A 12,283-nucleotide genomic window follows, 5' to 3' on the forward strand; every position below is an offset into this window, starting at 1 on the left:
TCTGGAAGTTTTAAAGCAAGGCAAAAGACCGTAAGTTTTGGATTTATTTGTATCAGTCAACAAAGGAGGTGCATCAAAAAGGAACATGCAGTCACCTCGGTTATTGCAGAAGATGATGACAGTCTGAAGCCAGATAAAAAAGGCTCCTGGTAATAACATTGCCTCTAGAGTCCAGGTTTCAGCCTGGTAAGAGAATATGGTTTCTTGCATGCAATTAAATGTTTCAAACTAACTTCACACCTTTAAATTAAACCCAGACAAAGCTAGTTCTTGCACAACTACTGTGTTATTCTTAACAGTGCCAAATTTCAAAGCAGCCTCTGCTGAACTGCAGTAATTACCTACACACAGATACGTTTTTTTCAAGAAATAAGAACCAGCTCGCAGGTAAAAAAAATTCAACTTCTGTTGCTGAATTTCGCTATTTGGACGTAACAGATGGTGAAAACAAAACAGAAAGGTTTTGAAATTAAACACTATGCAGGGTTTTTTTTTACAGCACCCTAAAAAGACACCTCTTTTTTCTTTATATTCTAATCACGCACCAATCTCCTTTTAATTCAAATACAACTTACTCCTTCTCTCAGCCAGGAATCAGCTGAGGATTGCATTTGGTAAGTAAAATCTTGATTCTTGCATATTAAGTTTAGAAGTGTGTACAACACCTGCTTGTTATTGGCCAAGATAGTTCAAAATATTGGAAAGTACTTTCTGGATAATGAGTGATCTACTAACTGGTAATACTCCAGTAACTACATACTTCCTATAATATGTACCATATCAATCTAAAGGGTTCATGTCTTTCACTTATACATACAGATACAAGCATACATAAAAATAAATACCTCTGATAGAAAAACATCACATATACTATAAAGATGTTACAGAGCATTGTGTGCTTTCTGTGAAAGGATAATGCTAATTAATACCCGTATTTTTCCAAAAAGAACTGAAATGAAATGGTCAATAAAGAGCTGAATGATGTTCCACAAGGTTGCACGAGTAACAAAGATCAAGCTACTAAGTCATAATGAAGGTCTGTACAACTTACCCTGCTACATCATTTACTTCCATTTGATAATCACAGAGGAATAAAGCATTGTTGAAGTAATGATATAAAATTTTCTGGATTTGCATTTCGCTTCTTTCTGTTATCATCACAGAAATATTAAAAGTATGGAGCAAATGCATGTGCTGCGTGTGTGCCTATAGAGAATACAGGCTCAGGCTTGCCCCTGGCTGACCAGCCCTGCAGACACAGAGCTGCAGCAGCCTTGGCCTCCACTGGGCTACTGAATTCAGCAACTCCCAACGATATTCCCAGAGAATAAAGCAGTAAGGGACTTTAACCATGGAACTATCTGTATTTTTGAATTTCTATTGAGAATAACAAATCTCTGTAAGAATACAAAGGGATATAAAGCCAACGTAAAATTTCAGAAAAATCAAGTATTCCAGAAACAGCTGTCTTTCACAGAACTTCATTTTGCAGAAGTTTTGAATTATTTCATCAACAGTGTCTCTTGGGAATAAACAAAATTTTTAAGTAGCTCTTAGTGTTCAACTGAAAAATGCTTGTTAATAAGGTCTTATAGTACAGCCAGTATTTATAGCCCTAAAATAAACTTGAATTTAATAAACATGCACTTACCATCAGCAGTGTGAAGGAGTTTATGGCTCTTCAAAGTGCCTTTTGATTTGAACTTTTTCCCACACATATCACAAAGGTGCGTTTTCTCTGTGCTGTGACGATTCATATGGGCTTTCAAGTTACTTTTGCTGCGAGTGGCATACTCACAGAGAGAACATTTGAAGGGTTTGACACCTAAAAATAAAAAAATATACTATGAAACAAACAAGCTGTACTTTTAAAATGAGAGGGCAGACATTTGCTTGAAAGAAATTTCAGATCATGAAAGCAACATGGATAACAAGGTCAACATTTTAAAATTTGCATATCTACATCTAAGAAATTTCACCTATAGCTTCTACGTAAATGATAGCAAGCTCTTGACAGCATCATTTAACTTACTAAGAGAAAGGAGGGTTCTTTTAGAATTAAATACTTCCCTATTGAAGCCAGGTACTTAGTTTAACCAAGCAAAAACTAGCATTTTGGTCTTGGTGTGTCCATCCTTCATTTAAAAGTAGAATCCAGACTATGTAAGTTGATGCGGAGCTGGTGTACATACCAAATCTCCCTCTAAAAGTCTTCAGATAACTATCATTCTCTACTTACTGCAATAAAGAATGAAGAAACCTGTTTCAAGGAGGACTGGTTCATTAGGTAGTTAATATGTAAGCAGAAGCTAAATGTGCAAAACTGTGTTTTATTGTTAATTAGTGTCAGATTTGCTAATGGCTCACACAGTAGTACTTTTCCCCCCACCTCAGTAAGCACTTACAATTTCACTTCTCTCAAACAGTCCAAAGCATGTAATAGAGAGATACACAGTATGCCATCTAGCAGAAGGTCTACAAGAACAAAGTAAATCCTTCAAAGAAAAGTTGAATAAATATGAACTGTCAGAGTAGTTCAACAGTTTCATGAGGCTCTGGCAGTTTTAGATTGATATTCATGACCTTAAGACTACATTTACAAGCATGAGGAATTACAGCCTACTTTAAGCAGACTTGATTGCACACTTTGATTTGGGAATAAATTTCTATTCACCTCTTTCTCCTGCCAGTTAGATGAAACGGGTCCCAAGCTCTTCTGGCAGAATAAACAAACTGTATCTATGGAATACACAAGTAATTGCTGTAAGCCTACGATTCTGCATTAAAAACTCCTTAATGGAGTAAAGGCTGGTGCAGAGGACCACTGCTGTAGTGCACATGCAGGTAAGCTCATAGTTAAAGCATTCAAACAAATAGGCAGTACGAGCATATTTGCATGGGCACACTTTGGAACCAAAATATCAGCCTGCGTGTACCAAATCCCATCATCCCCTTTAGGCAGAGGGATGGCTAAAGAGTCCAAAACCATGCTCAATCATCATAGAAAATTTGCTCCATAGATCATTAACTGACTAAAGAGAATACGGGTGGTCTTCCACCTGTCATAAAAATAGACAGAATAGGTAGACACAAGATTTTACTGGGCATAGATTTTAAGTTCAAGGGAGTTTTAACCTGTGTGTTGCCGTATTTCTGGAACTCCTCCCTGAAAAGACACAGATATGATCAGCATTATCTTATGGGGGTTTTGTTACTGCTTATGTCTGTGGCAGCTAGCTGCCACGCTCCGCACGATTTAATTAAAATACACACAGAATTTATATGTATACATTAAAGCAACTGGATTTCAATTGTTTTACTAATAGATTTCCAGACCAAGTATTTCTGGACAAATGTAAAAGGAGCAGCAGTTATTCATTAGAAGATACAGGAAATTATTTGATTTAAGAGACTGAGCACATATTTAATTCACTCCTCCTTATGCTATTTATTATAGAATACTTTACAGAAGGTTTATGAATGACTTTTGGAAAAAACCTCAATGAGAAACTTATAAATTTTATAAAACATTTAGGCTGTCTATCCATGTATTCAGTTCCATCTGTGATCCAGAATCTATTAAACTAATTATTCAACCTTCACTGTGGCTTAAAGTTTTTGATTCAGGTATAGCAATAAATTTGAATTCCTTTTTTTGTCAGCAACACTTGTATGGAATATGAGACTGACTATATGCCCAGAAGCTTAAAAGCAGAGTTTTACCTTCATGAGCCCAAATATGACGTTGAAGGTCTGATCCATTCTTCATAAAATAAAAATCACAGTAGGGACATTTCACAGCTCGTTTTCCAATAAGTCCTTTCAGCTGAACTCTTCTGCCAAGAATCTCAGAAATAGTAGTCATTGAAACCTCTGAGAGAAATGTAAAAGGTAATAAAAACCAGAAGGACATGAGGGAATTTGTTTTGTAAGTAATATTGAAGAGCGAGATCCTGATTCACTCCAACTTTTTCAAAGCTCTGCTTCCCCTACTGCCACTCAGGTAAGACCTGAGCAAAGAACATAAGGACCTTTTTTCCTTTAGGGCTTCTAGGATGTTCTGTGCTCTCTCTCCTGACCTGTGTACTCAGTGTCCCCACTGCCTGATTAAGAAAAGATATTTTAAATATAAAAAATCTTGGGCGTGTCACAGGCTTAGAAATAATTTTCCCACTATGAATTTTCCCAATATGCTTATTTGGCGCTTTTTCTATCAATTATTTTCAAAAGATTTTATTCAGGATTTCACCCCAGATTGCCAGATGTCAAGGATCTGAAGACAATTCATGTCAGCCACAGCTGTAATAATGAGAATGCCTGATAATCAGAAATGTTAAAGGAAAAAAACAGACTCACAGAACAAAAGTGACTGGAAGGGACCTCTAAGGTCACCCACACCAAGAAGGGCCAACTTTGGAGTTTCAACACAAAGTTACATCAAGTTGCTTCAGGTCATATCCAGTCCTGTTCTGAACAGGATGGCAATTCTACCACCTCTCTTGGCCCATTCAAGTGTTTGATGACCTTAGGAGTCAAAGTTAGTTGCCTAGTTTCTAATCTGAATCTCCTTGCTTCAACTCATGTCCCTTCACTGTACAGTTCCAAGAAGATTCTGGCTCTGTCTTCTTTTTAATCTCTTACTAGGTAGCTGAAGACAGCAATTAAACTTCCTCTCCCAGCCTTTGATTATTCAGGCTAAACATGTTCAGCTTTCTACGTTTTTCCTTCATATGATCAAATATCTTAGTTGTCACAGTGAAAAAGCTCAAAATAATGAAGTTTAAATTAAAATGTCCCAAACACACATAATGAAAACATTGTCAAATGCTTTAAAAAAAATAAATCCAATTACTCAATGCATTTCACAGTAATAAAATGCTGTCACTTGACTCAAATGAAAATACAGCACTCATGCAATCTAAACATTAAGTATGAAAGCTGGTGACTTATTATGCTCAAAATCTTGTAAAATTTTAAAGTTACAGTCTAAACTTAGATTTTTACCAAATATGAACTGTTATACCTAGTCTCGTGATGATAAGTCCCAGAGTGGAATCAAAAATCCTGCCTGAACTCGTATGAACAAGGAATCCAACTTCAAAAGGGAAACATAAAAGCCCATGAACTGAGCATAGATATGTTCTAAAGGACCCCAAAAAAGAAAAAAAGTCTGAACCTGCATCTGCCTTCTATGGCTTATATCCTTCATTCGTGACTGCAGGCTAGTATGTCTGCTCAGTAGGGATCTATTAAAGCTGATGCCTCTCATGTCTCAGGACTATTAACAAATATCATATTAAATCAAGACAATGGATGAATAGGTAGATAATTCTGAGAGCTGGAACCAGAATACGAGACCCTTCACTGATGAGTACCGAAGTCACCTGGCAATAAAGCCAAGCTCTCTTATCTCTTTGGTTTGAAATACTGCTCTGCCAAAGTCCACAGAAATTTTTGTCCCACTATATTCATGGGACCAGAATTCAACTCCTATTCTCTGCACACCTAGAAGAGGAAAAAAGTACTGTTTTATTTCATACTTTCTAGTTGATGAAATGGAAGAGACAAGAGAGGAGTCATGCTAAATGATACTAAGAAATGAAGGAGAGAGGAGCCCCAGAAATAGCATTTTAATGATAAATATGAAAGGATTTCAGTTTAAATTAATTTTTGATATGTGGTTTTAAAATTCAATTCCTTTTAACAGTATTCATTTTTCCTCTCATCTTTACTCTTTTCCATTTACATTTTTAAAAACAATTGCACTCATTTCACTGCGGTACTTGATCGTTTATACCATCAGACCCCTCACATTCATTTGGCTTGTAATTAAGTATGTTGTACGAATAAAGGATTTCCTCCTGATTACAAGAGCAGCATGCACAGGAAAAAGATTTGTGCATTAATTCTCCATATACTACAACAGTGTTGTTGCATAACTACTGCATAGGCATATCAGATGTAGCATTTCTTTAGTACCATGGAGATATATATAATAAATCTGGTATTTTGCTTCTAAGTTCTATTTGCCTGCGCTACATGAATTAAAAATGAGGACACAAAATAATAGGCTGTGCAGATTTTCTTTTTTAACCTTACCACTATTATAACCCAGAGTTAAAAAGAACCCACTTTCCTGGATCAAAAAAAAATGTACACTATACTTTTAAAGGGATTCAGATACCAAACGAATTGTTCCAAAGTATCGTTCAAAAGCATGAGCTCAGCACGTCAGGGCTCCAGTTAGCTGGCACTCCTGGACCCCAGACACAGCACACAGGAACAATTCAGCAGACAACGGACCAGTGCAGACCAATGGCAACTTGTAAGGATGCAGTACGTAAGGCGCTGCTCGTTTACAGATCGCATTATTTAGGGAGGCCTCCTATACTCCCTGGCTGAGACAGCACAAAGGCTTTATAGGCACAGCTCTTGAGAATCCATTTCTATGCTCACTGGGTGACATAACTCCCGACTACAGTATAGCACAGAAGCCTTTCCTCATCTCAATTTGCTGCATCAGACATGTCCCCTGATGTATGACAAGCCCTCCAACCACACTGTTGTAGAGTGCTCTGCAAATAAAGAGGTTTGGTCACTAAAGAACTAAACTGGGAGCTAGTCGGAAATTAAAGGGAAGGAAATTGTTTAAAACACGGGTCTAGCACTACCTAGTGGCAGTAGGAGCATAAGAAACTACTGCTTTACCTGGTATGTTGCATTTCTGACAAAGGCAAGAAAAGTTACCTCATTTTAATTGGATTTTTTCTTCCCCAAACTCAGTTTGAGCATGGCCGGTATTTTCTTTCTTAATATCAAATTAAGTCGGGTGAGAAGTGCCACGCTAGACGAGTTAATTACAGTCTGCTGGCCGATGCAGTCAGCCCTCCCGCACCCACAGCAGCAGCGGGCCTTCCTATCGCACGTAACGCCAGAGGAAAGTACAGACACAGCAACGCGGCTCTGCCGAGTGCACATCAGCCAGGCTTAGACCAGGCCCCGCACCGGCCACCTGAGCATTTGGGAAAGGATTGTTCACTCAGGCACAGCACACCGGCTCCCCGCAGGCACCTCCTGTTGTGCTTGCAGGGATAAATCAGGGCACTGGAATGCACAGTATGACCCGGGGTTGGACTGTGGTTAGCTTGGGCCCAGCCCGGCTTGTCAGCTCCGGCTTCACCCTGGGCACAGCACATCACAGCTGGTTCCCCGAAGAGCCGGGCCACCGAGCCCAGCGGGCCCTGGAGGTGAAGCCCAGCCACGCACTAATGAGCGCGCACAAAGGCAGCTCAGCGACCTCTGAATTCATGTCAATCACCGACAGACAAAATAACGTGCAATAATTGCGTTTCTGTCACTTTATGGATGGCCAACAGGATTTTTATGTCTCATGGGCTGTTACAGGATGTCTGTCTGTATGACTAGTTCCAAACTTCCCAATGCTTAATTTTAATTCACTTGGGTCCTCCTTTGGAATTGAGTTCTCTGCCAGATGAAGATAGATTTCTTAGCGCAATTACCTGATATACTCCACAACACACAAGCTGGAAGAATGACTTTTCTCACTCTAAATTCTAAAATCTGCAGACCCAATACAATTCTTACTCTAAACCAGTTAAATTAGACATAGACTCGGCTCTTTCTGTGCAATGTAATCACATTACACTGCTCGCTCTAAATCTTTAGCCATTTAATCCAACAGACTGAGAAATTTTCCTTGATTTTTTCTTACCAGGGTGATTTGTCTTGATGTGAGATTTTATAAGTCGATCTTCAGAAAATGACTTCTCACACACAGGACAGGAATAACTCTTCTTATCCTTAAGGGAGAAAGAAAGAAAGAGAGAGATTGCATTATCAGTCCAGTGGTGTAACCACTGCAGTCATTATTCAGTAATACATGGTTCTCAACAAAGTTATAATAGAAGGTTCAGTTTTTAAGGAAAAAATGAAGATATTTATAGTGAAATAAGTGCAGGAAAAACATTAAAGTATTGTAAACATATTATTAATCTTCACAAATGAAGGGCTCCAAGTTATAGCACATGAGAATATGCACAATAAATGTAAGCATTATCTTGACTGACTTTAGACAATCAAGAAGCGAAAGATCAAGTCACATAACAGAAGAGAATACATTTGATATAAGCAGTAATATTCAGGGTTTTCCCATTTCTTTCACAAGTCCACCCTTCTGAAACCTAAGGATCAGTTCTCATTATTCTGAAGATATCTACCATATGTGTATTTATAAAATGGCCTGAAAATGAGCAGAAGAGTCAACAATGACAGACACCATGACTTATTCAGTGTCTGCATTTCTAACTACTTTATAAATATCCAGCACTTTATATATTACCAATAAAGTATTATTCTAATTTTTTTTTTTTTAAAAAAAAACAACTTACAGACTGCTCTGGCTTTTATCAGTGGCACTGATATTATAAAACATTTAGCACCATTAAACAAGTTGAACTGGAGAGTTTTGATTCAACTTCTTCCTATAAACAATTTAAGTGTAATTGTAATTTCAATGTTTTTACAAACACGTCAAACTCCACATAAAAAATGTAGGATTTTTCTCCATTAAGTGTTAAATTACCCTATTCAAAACAATCTTTGCTGCTTATTATCTAAATTGAAGAAGTTTTTCTTTCCAGAAGCACCTGCTGACACAACAGACTGGATGCTCAATCAAATGCGTGCATCATCTAGTCACCTCTGCACTGACCAGATTAACACATGAAGAGATTATCAAAACAACAGATGGAGTGAAGTCTAGTCAGTCCTGACAACTAGGCAGATAGCCAGATAACACGTTACCTGGTGGGAGATGTGTCCCTACCAAATTACCAAGAGATCACTGTCAAAAGGTGAGCTGAAGCTACAGAACAGATATTTCACTAGCTATTTCAGGACAGAAAACTTCCTGAAGAGCATGAAAGGAAGATTACTGTATCAAAGAGATAGACCTCCTCTTTTTTTTTTTTTTTTTTTTTGTTATGAAAGGGAAATTTGTTATGTATGTATGTATGAAATTTTGTTATGAAAGAGAAATTTGGATGTAACAGGAGAATAAGGATCCTAGACTTTACCAGTTTCTGACCTGAGACCAACCAGCATCTCTGAATAGCGAGGAAAAATGTACAAGGAGGCTATTATTGTCTGTATGCTGCAGTTATACATCTATAAATGGACACCTCAATTAAAAGAAAAGGAAAAATTAAAGCATTTTCATGGCAAATAGGTTTTGGAATAAGATGCAGGTATTTGCATTGTCTCATTTACCTCTGAGAAAGAAATTCCTATGTTGAAGTACCTACAAGTTAAAACCAGAAGTAGCAATAAATAATTTTATGACAGTAGGATAGGGGATATGAAGCTTTCATCACCATTGATATGGCAATGGCATGAGGAGAGTTCTGCCTGCGCTGTTAGAAGGTCATTTGCTCCTGTGAGAATACTTATACCAGGGGCTGGGTATAGAAGCTTCTAAAGGATTACCACCCTGAGTAAAGCAAGGACAGTATCTTGCTCTGATGGAGTTGGGGCAGTCACCATCTTGAGTCCTGAGAATCTCAAGTGAAGCAGGAACAGCAGAGAATAGTAGCTGGTTTTTGGAAGAAGAAATTCAAGGAGTCTACAATGCTCCGTGAGCAAGATCTTCTCGAGAAAAAGCTGTTAATTTGTGGAATTAGGTTCTCTCAAATGTTATCACCTATTATCCCTAAACCTGCTGATGATGATTTCAGACTTGCACCTGAACACATTACTCAAATGAAAATTAGTAGAGCAATTCTAATAAAACTCTATAGCAATGTTGGCACCTTTTCAAAGACTGGGTTGCATGATCACATTCATGTTGTGGCACATGTAAGAAAAAATAAGTGCAGTATCATTTAGGGGATATTGAGGGGCCCGCTGAAATTTGTTGACAGATCTCACTCTGCTCCTCAAACTTGCTATATAACTGTTTCAAAATAGACAATAAATAAAGAATTAGTATACTTTTAATGCACAGTTGGGTATTGCTGGTCTTTAATACTCACCGTATTATTTCTCATTGTGTCCAGAACACTAAGACAAATACACCTTGCTGTTTCATAAAGTTAAATAAGCCAAAAAAAAATAATCCTACCACTCCACACACAGTACTTTAAGTAAAATACTGTAATTGTGACAACTTTACATTCTTGCTAAGAATCTTCACGAAGCCAAGACTACAAGCCTGTGCCTGAGGGAAAAATCAAAATCATCAGTAAATGCAACAAGAGCTATAGAGCAACATGAAAGTATGGGCACCAAGAACACATCTTTCCACATGACAACGGTAACAAGATTTTTCAATAACAAACTAATCCCACAGCTTTCTTCAGGGAGTTAGAAAGTTATCTATACCAAGTTCTGCAGTAAATGATCTTCCAGAGGGGTATCTTTTGTAGTGTAACAAACAGATCGTGCTTCTGAGCACCGAGTCCCTTCAACATGGATCTGTCAAGCTCGTCTCTCACAGAAAGCACCCAGCTGAAGCCAAACCTTTCACTGTTGTTTCTCCAGGCCAGTGTCACAGACTTTTTGAGCTTATATTATTAGTTCTGAATGTTTAAGTGTACTTCTGTTGCTGCTCTGAGAGCTGTGCGACAGTGCTAGTCCTTCAGTGTAATCCCATCACTCTCAAAATCAGTTTTAAGAAATCCTCTGCTGCAAACAAAATATTTCATAGCACCTAGGTCACAACACAAAGCCCCAGAGGTCTCTCCCACTAGAGCTCCAGCTCTTCAGAGTGCCCTTGCCATGGGTGATGACAGAAGCACTTTCAAGGACTCAGGCTGAGGATATAGTAATACCTTCATCACATTCTCAGCATGCAAGCTTTCCTCTGGTTAGAATAAAAGTTATTATCCTATGCCTTATCAGAGTGCCTGCCTTTTAAATGCCTTTGAGGTGTTTTGGTTTTTTTTTTTTTTTTTTTAAGGACACAAAGAGAAGTGAAGTATCAAGGGAGCTGGATTTACCTTTGTTAGACACCAGCTGCACAGTCCAATCAGCACAGTCCCTTCCACACTTCCTGAGACTTGCTAAATCCCCGTTAGCCAATTTGAGAAAATATAAGAAACTTAAAATACTTCTGAAAGTTAGCTCCGTGACTGAAAGTACTGTTCATGTTCCATGAATCAGGAATTAATTAGGTTCATAAATATTCTTACCCCTAGTGAAAAAAATTAGTCTAATGGTACCACAGAATTTTCTTGTTTATGCTATGTTTCATTATAAAATAACATCACTGACATAGGAACCACAAAGTCTTTCTATACAAATTAATTAAAATTATTTATAAATTAATTGAAACTCATCATGCTAAGAAAGCATCAGTTATATCGCATATACCAATTTATAGCTCTCTGAAGAGAACTTTTTTCCTCTGTTTCAAGAAAATTCAAGGGGCAGGTGTACTAGTATATGTTAGTACACAGTCATGAAAAGAAAAATGAAAAGCCTCTGTATATGTAGCATTTATACCAACAGAATTCCATGAAGTTTACTTAATGAATCAAATATACTATGACCTCAACTGCAAAACATCAGAAACAGCAGCTATTCTACTGCACTCATCAGTAAAGAGACACTCTATGACACAAGCATCTTCTCATTTGAAAATACATGAGTACATATGATCATGTATTGTATGATCTATACAGCAATTTTGCCACTAATTTCAAAAGAGACTGTGTGAACTCCTGACTGCTTTGTTATCAATTTCATTGATAGTGTACAATTAAGACCATAGCCATAATAAAAAGTGTTTAGAGAATTAGACAAATATGTTCTAGAAATCAACAATCTATTCCACTCCTTTTAGTAGTAGTGACATGATTTTATGAGCAGAAAACTAAGCTCTCTTAAATATTGGTACTCTGAGAGCATTTCCAGCAAAAGTTCCCATAACTCAATTAACGCAACATTTGATTGTGTAAGTTCATAGAGGAACAGAGAAACAAAGCCTGCTCCTGCATCTGCTCAGATCAATAAATTAATTAAATTAATTAAATTTCATTTCTAATGCCTATGGGAAGAGAATTAGGCCCTTGAGTTACATATCCAATGAGTGAAGATGTCCAGAAATGATGCTCAAATCAAAATTTTCAAGAAAGATTCCCAAATTAAGCTGATGTCCTATTAAAATGCAACTTAGCTAAAAGGATCTGATATACCCAGGAGGCGGCTGTGCACACACGTGAAGGAGGCTACAGGAAAATTTGCAAATGGTTAGACAGACTTTTAC

At 37.5% G+C, this 12,283-nt stretch overlaps 1 protein-coding gene across 4 annotated transcripts in view; it reads right to left on the minus strand.

Annotated features, from left to right (window-relative positions):
- The window catches only part of ZFAT (zinc finger and AT-hook domain containing), a 145,095-nt gene that overhangs the window by 33,093 nt on the left and 99,719 nt on the right, over nucleotides 1-12,283 (minus strand). For all 4 annotated transcript variants that reach the window (XM_055798403.1, XM_027786479.2, XM_055798402.1 and 1 more), the window contains exons 8-10: nucleotides 7,733-7,820; nucleotides 3,724-3,873; nucleotides 1,652-1,825 (exon numbers count right to left, since the gene is read on the minus strand). In XM_055798403.1, coding sequence (XP_055654378.1) covers nucleotides 1,652-1,825; nucleotides 3,724-3,873; nucleotides 7,733-7,820 — 412 coding nt within the window. The remainder of the gene's footprint in view (nucleotides 1-1,651; nucleotides 1,826-3,723; nucleotides 3,874-7,732; nucleotides 7,821-12,283) is intronic.

The sequence above is a fragment of the Falco peregrinus genome, chromosome 3, assembly GCF_023634155.1.
Source record: "Falco peregrinus isolate bFalPer1 chromosome 3, bFalPer1.pri, whole genome shotgun sequence".
In the NCBI taxonomy this organism is placed as follows: domain Eukaryota; kingdom Metazoa; phylum Chordata; class Aves; order Falconiformes; family Falconidae; genus Falco; species Falco peregrinus.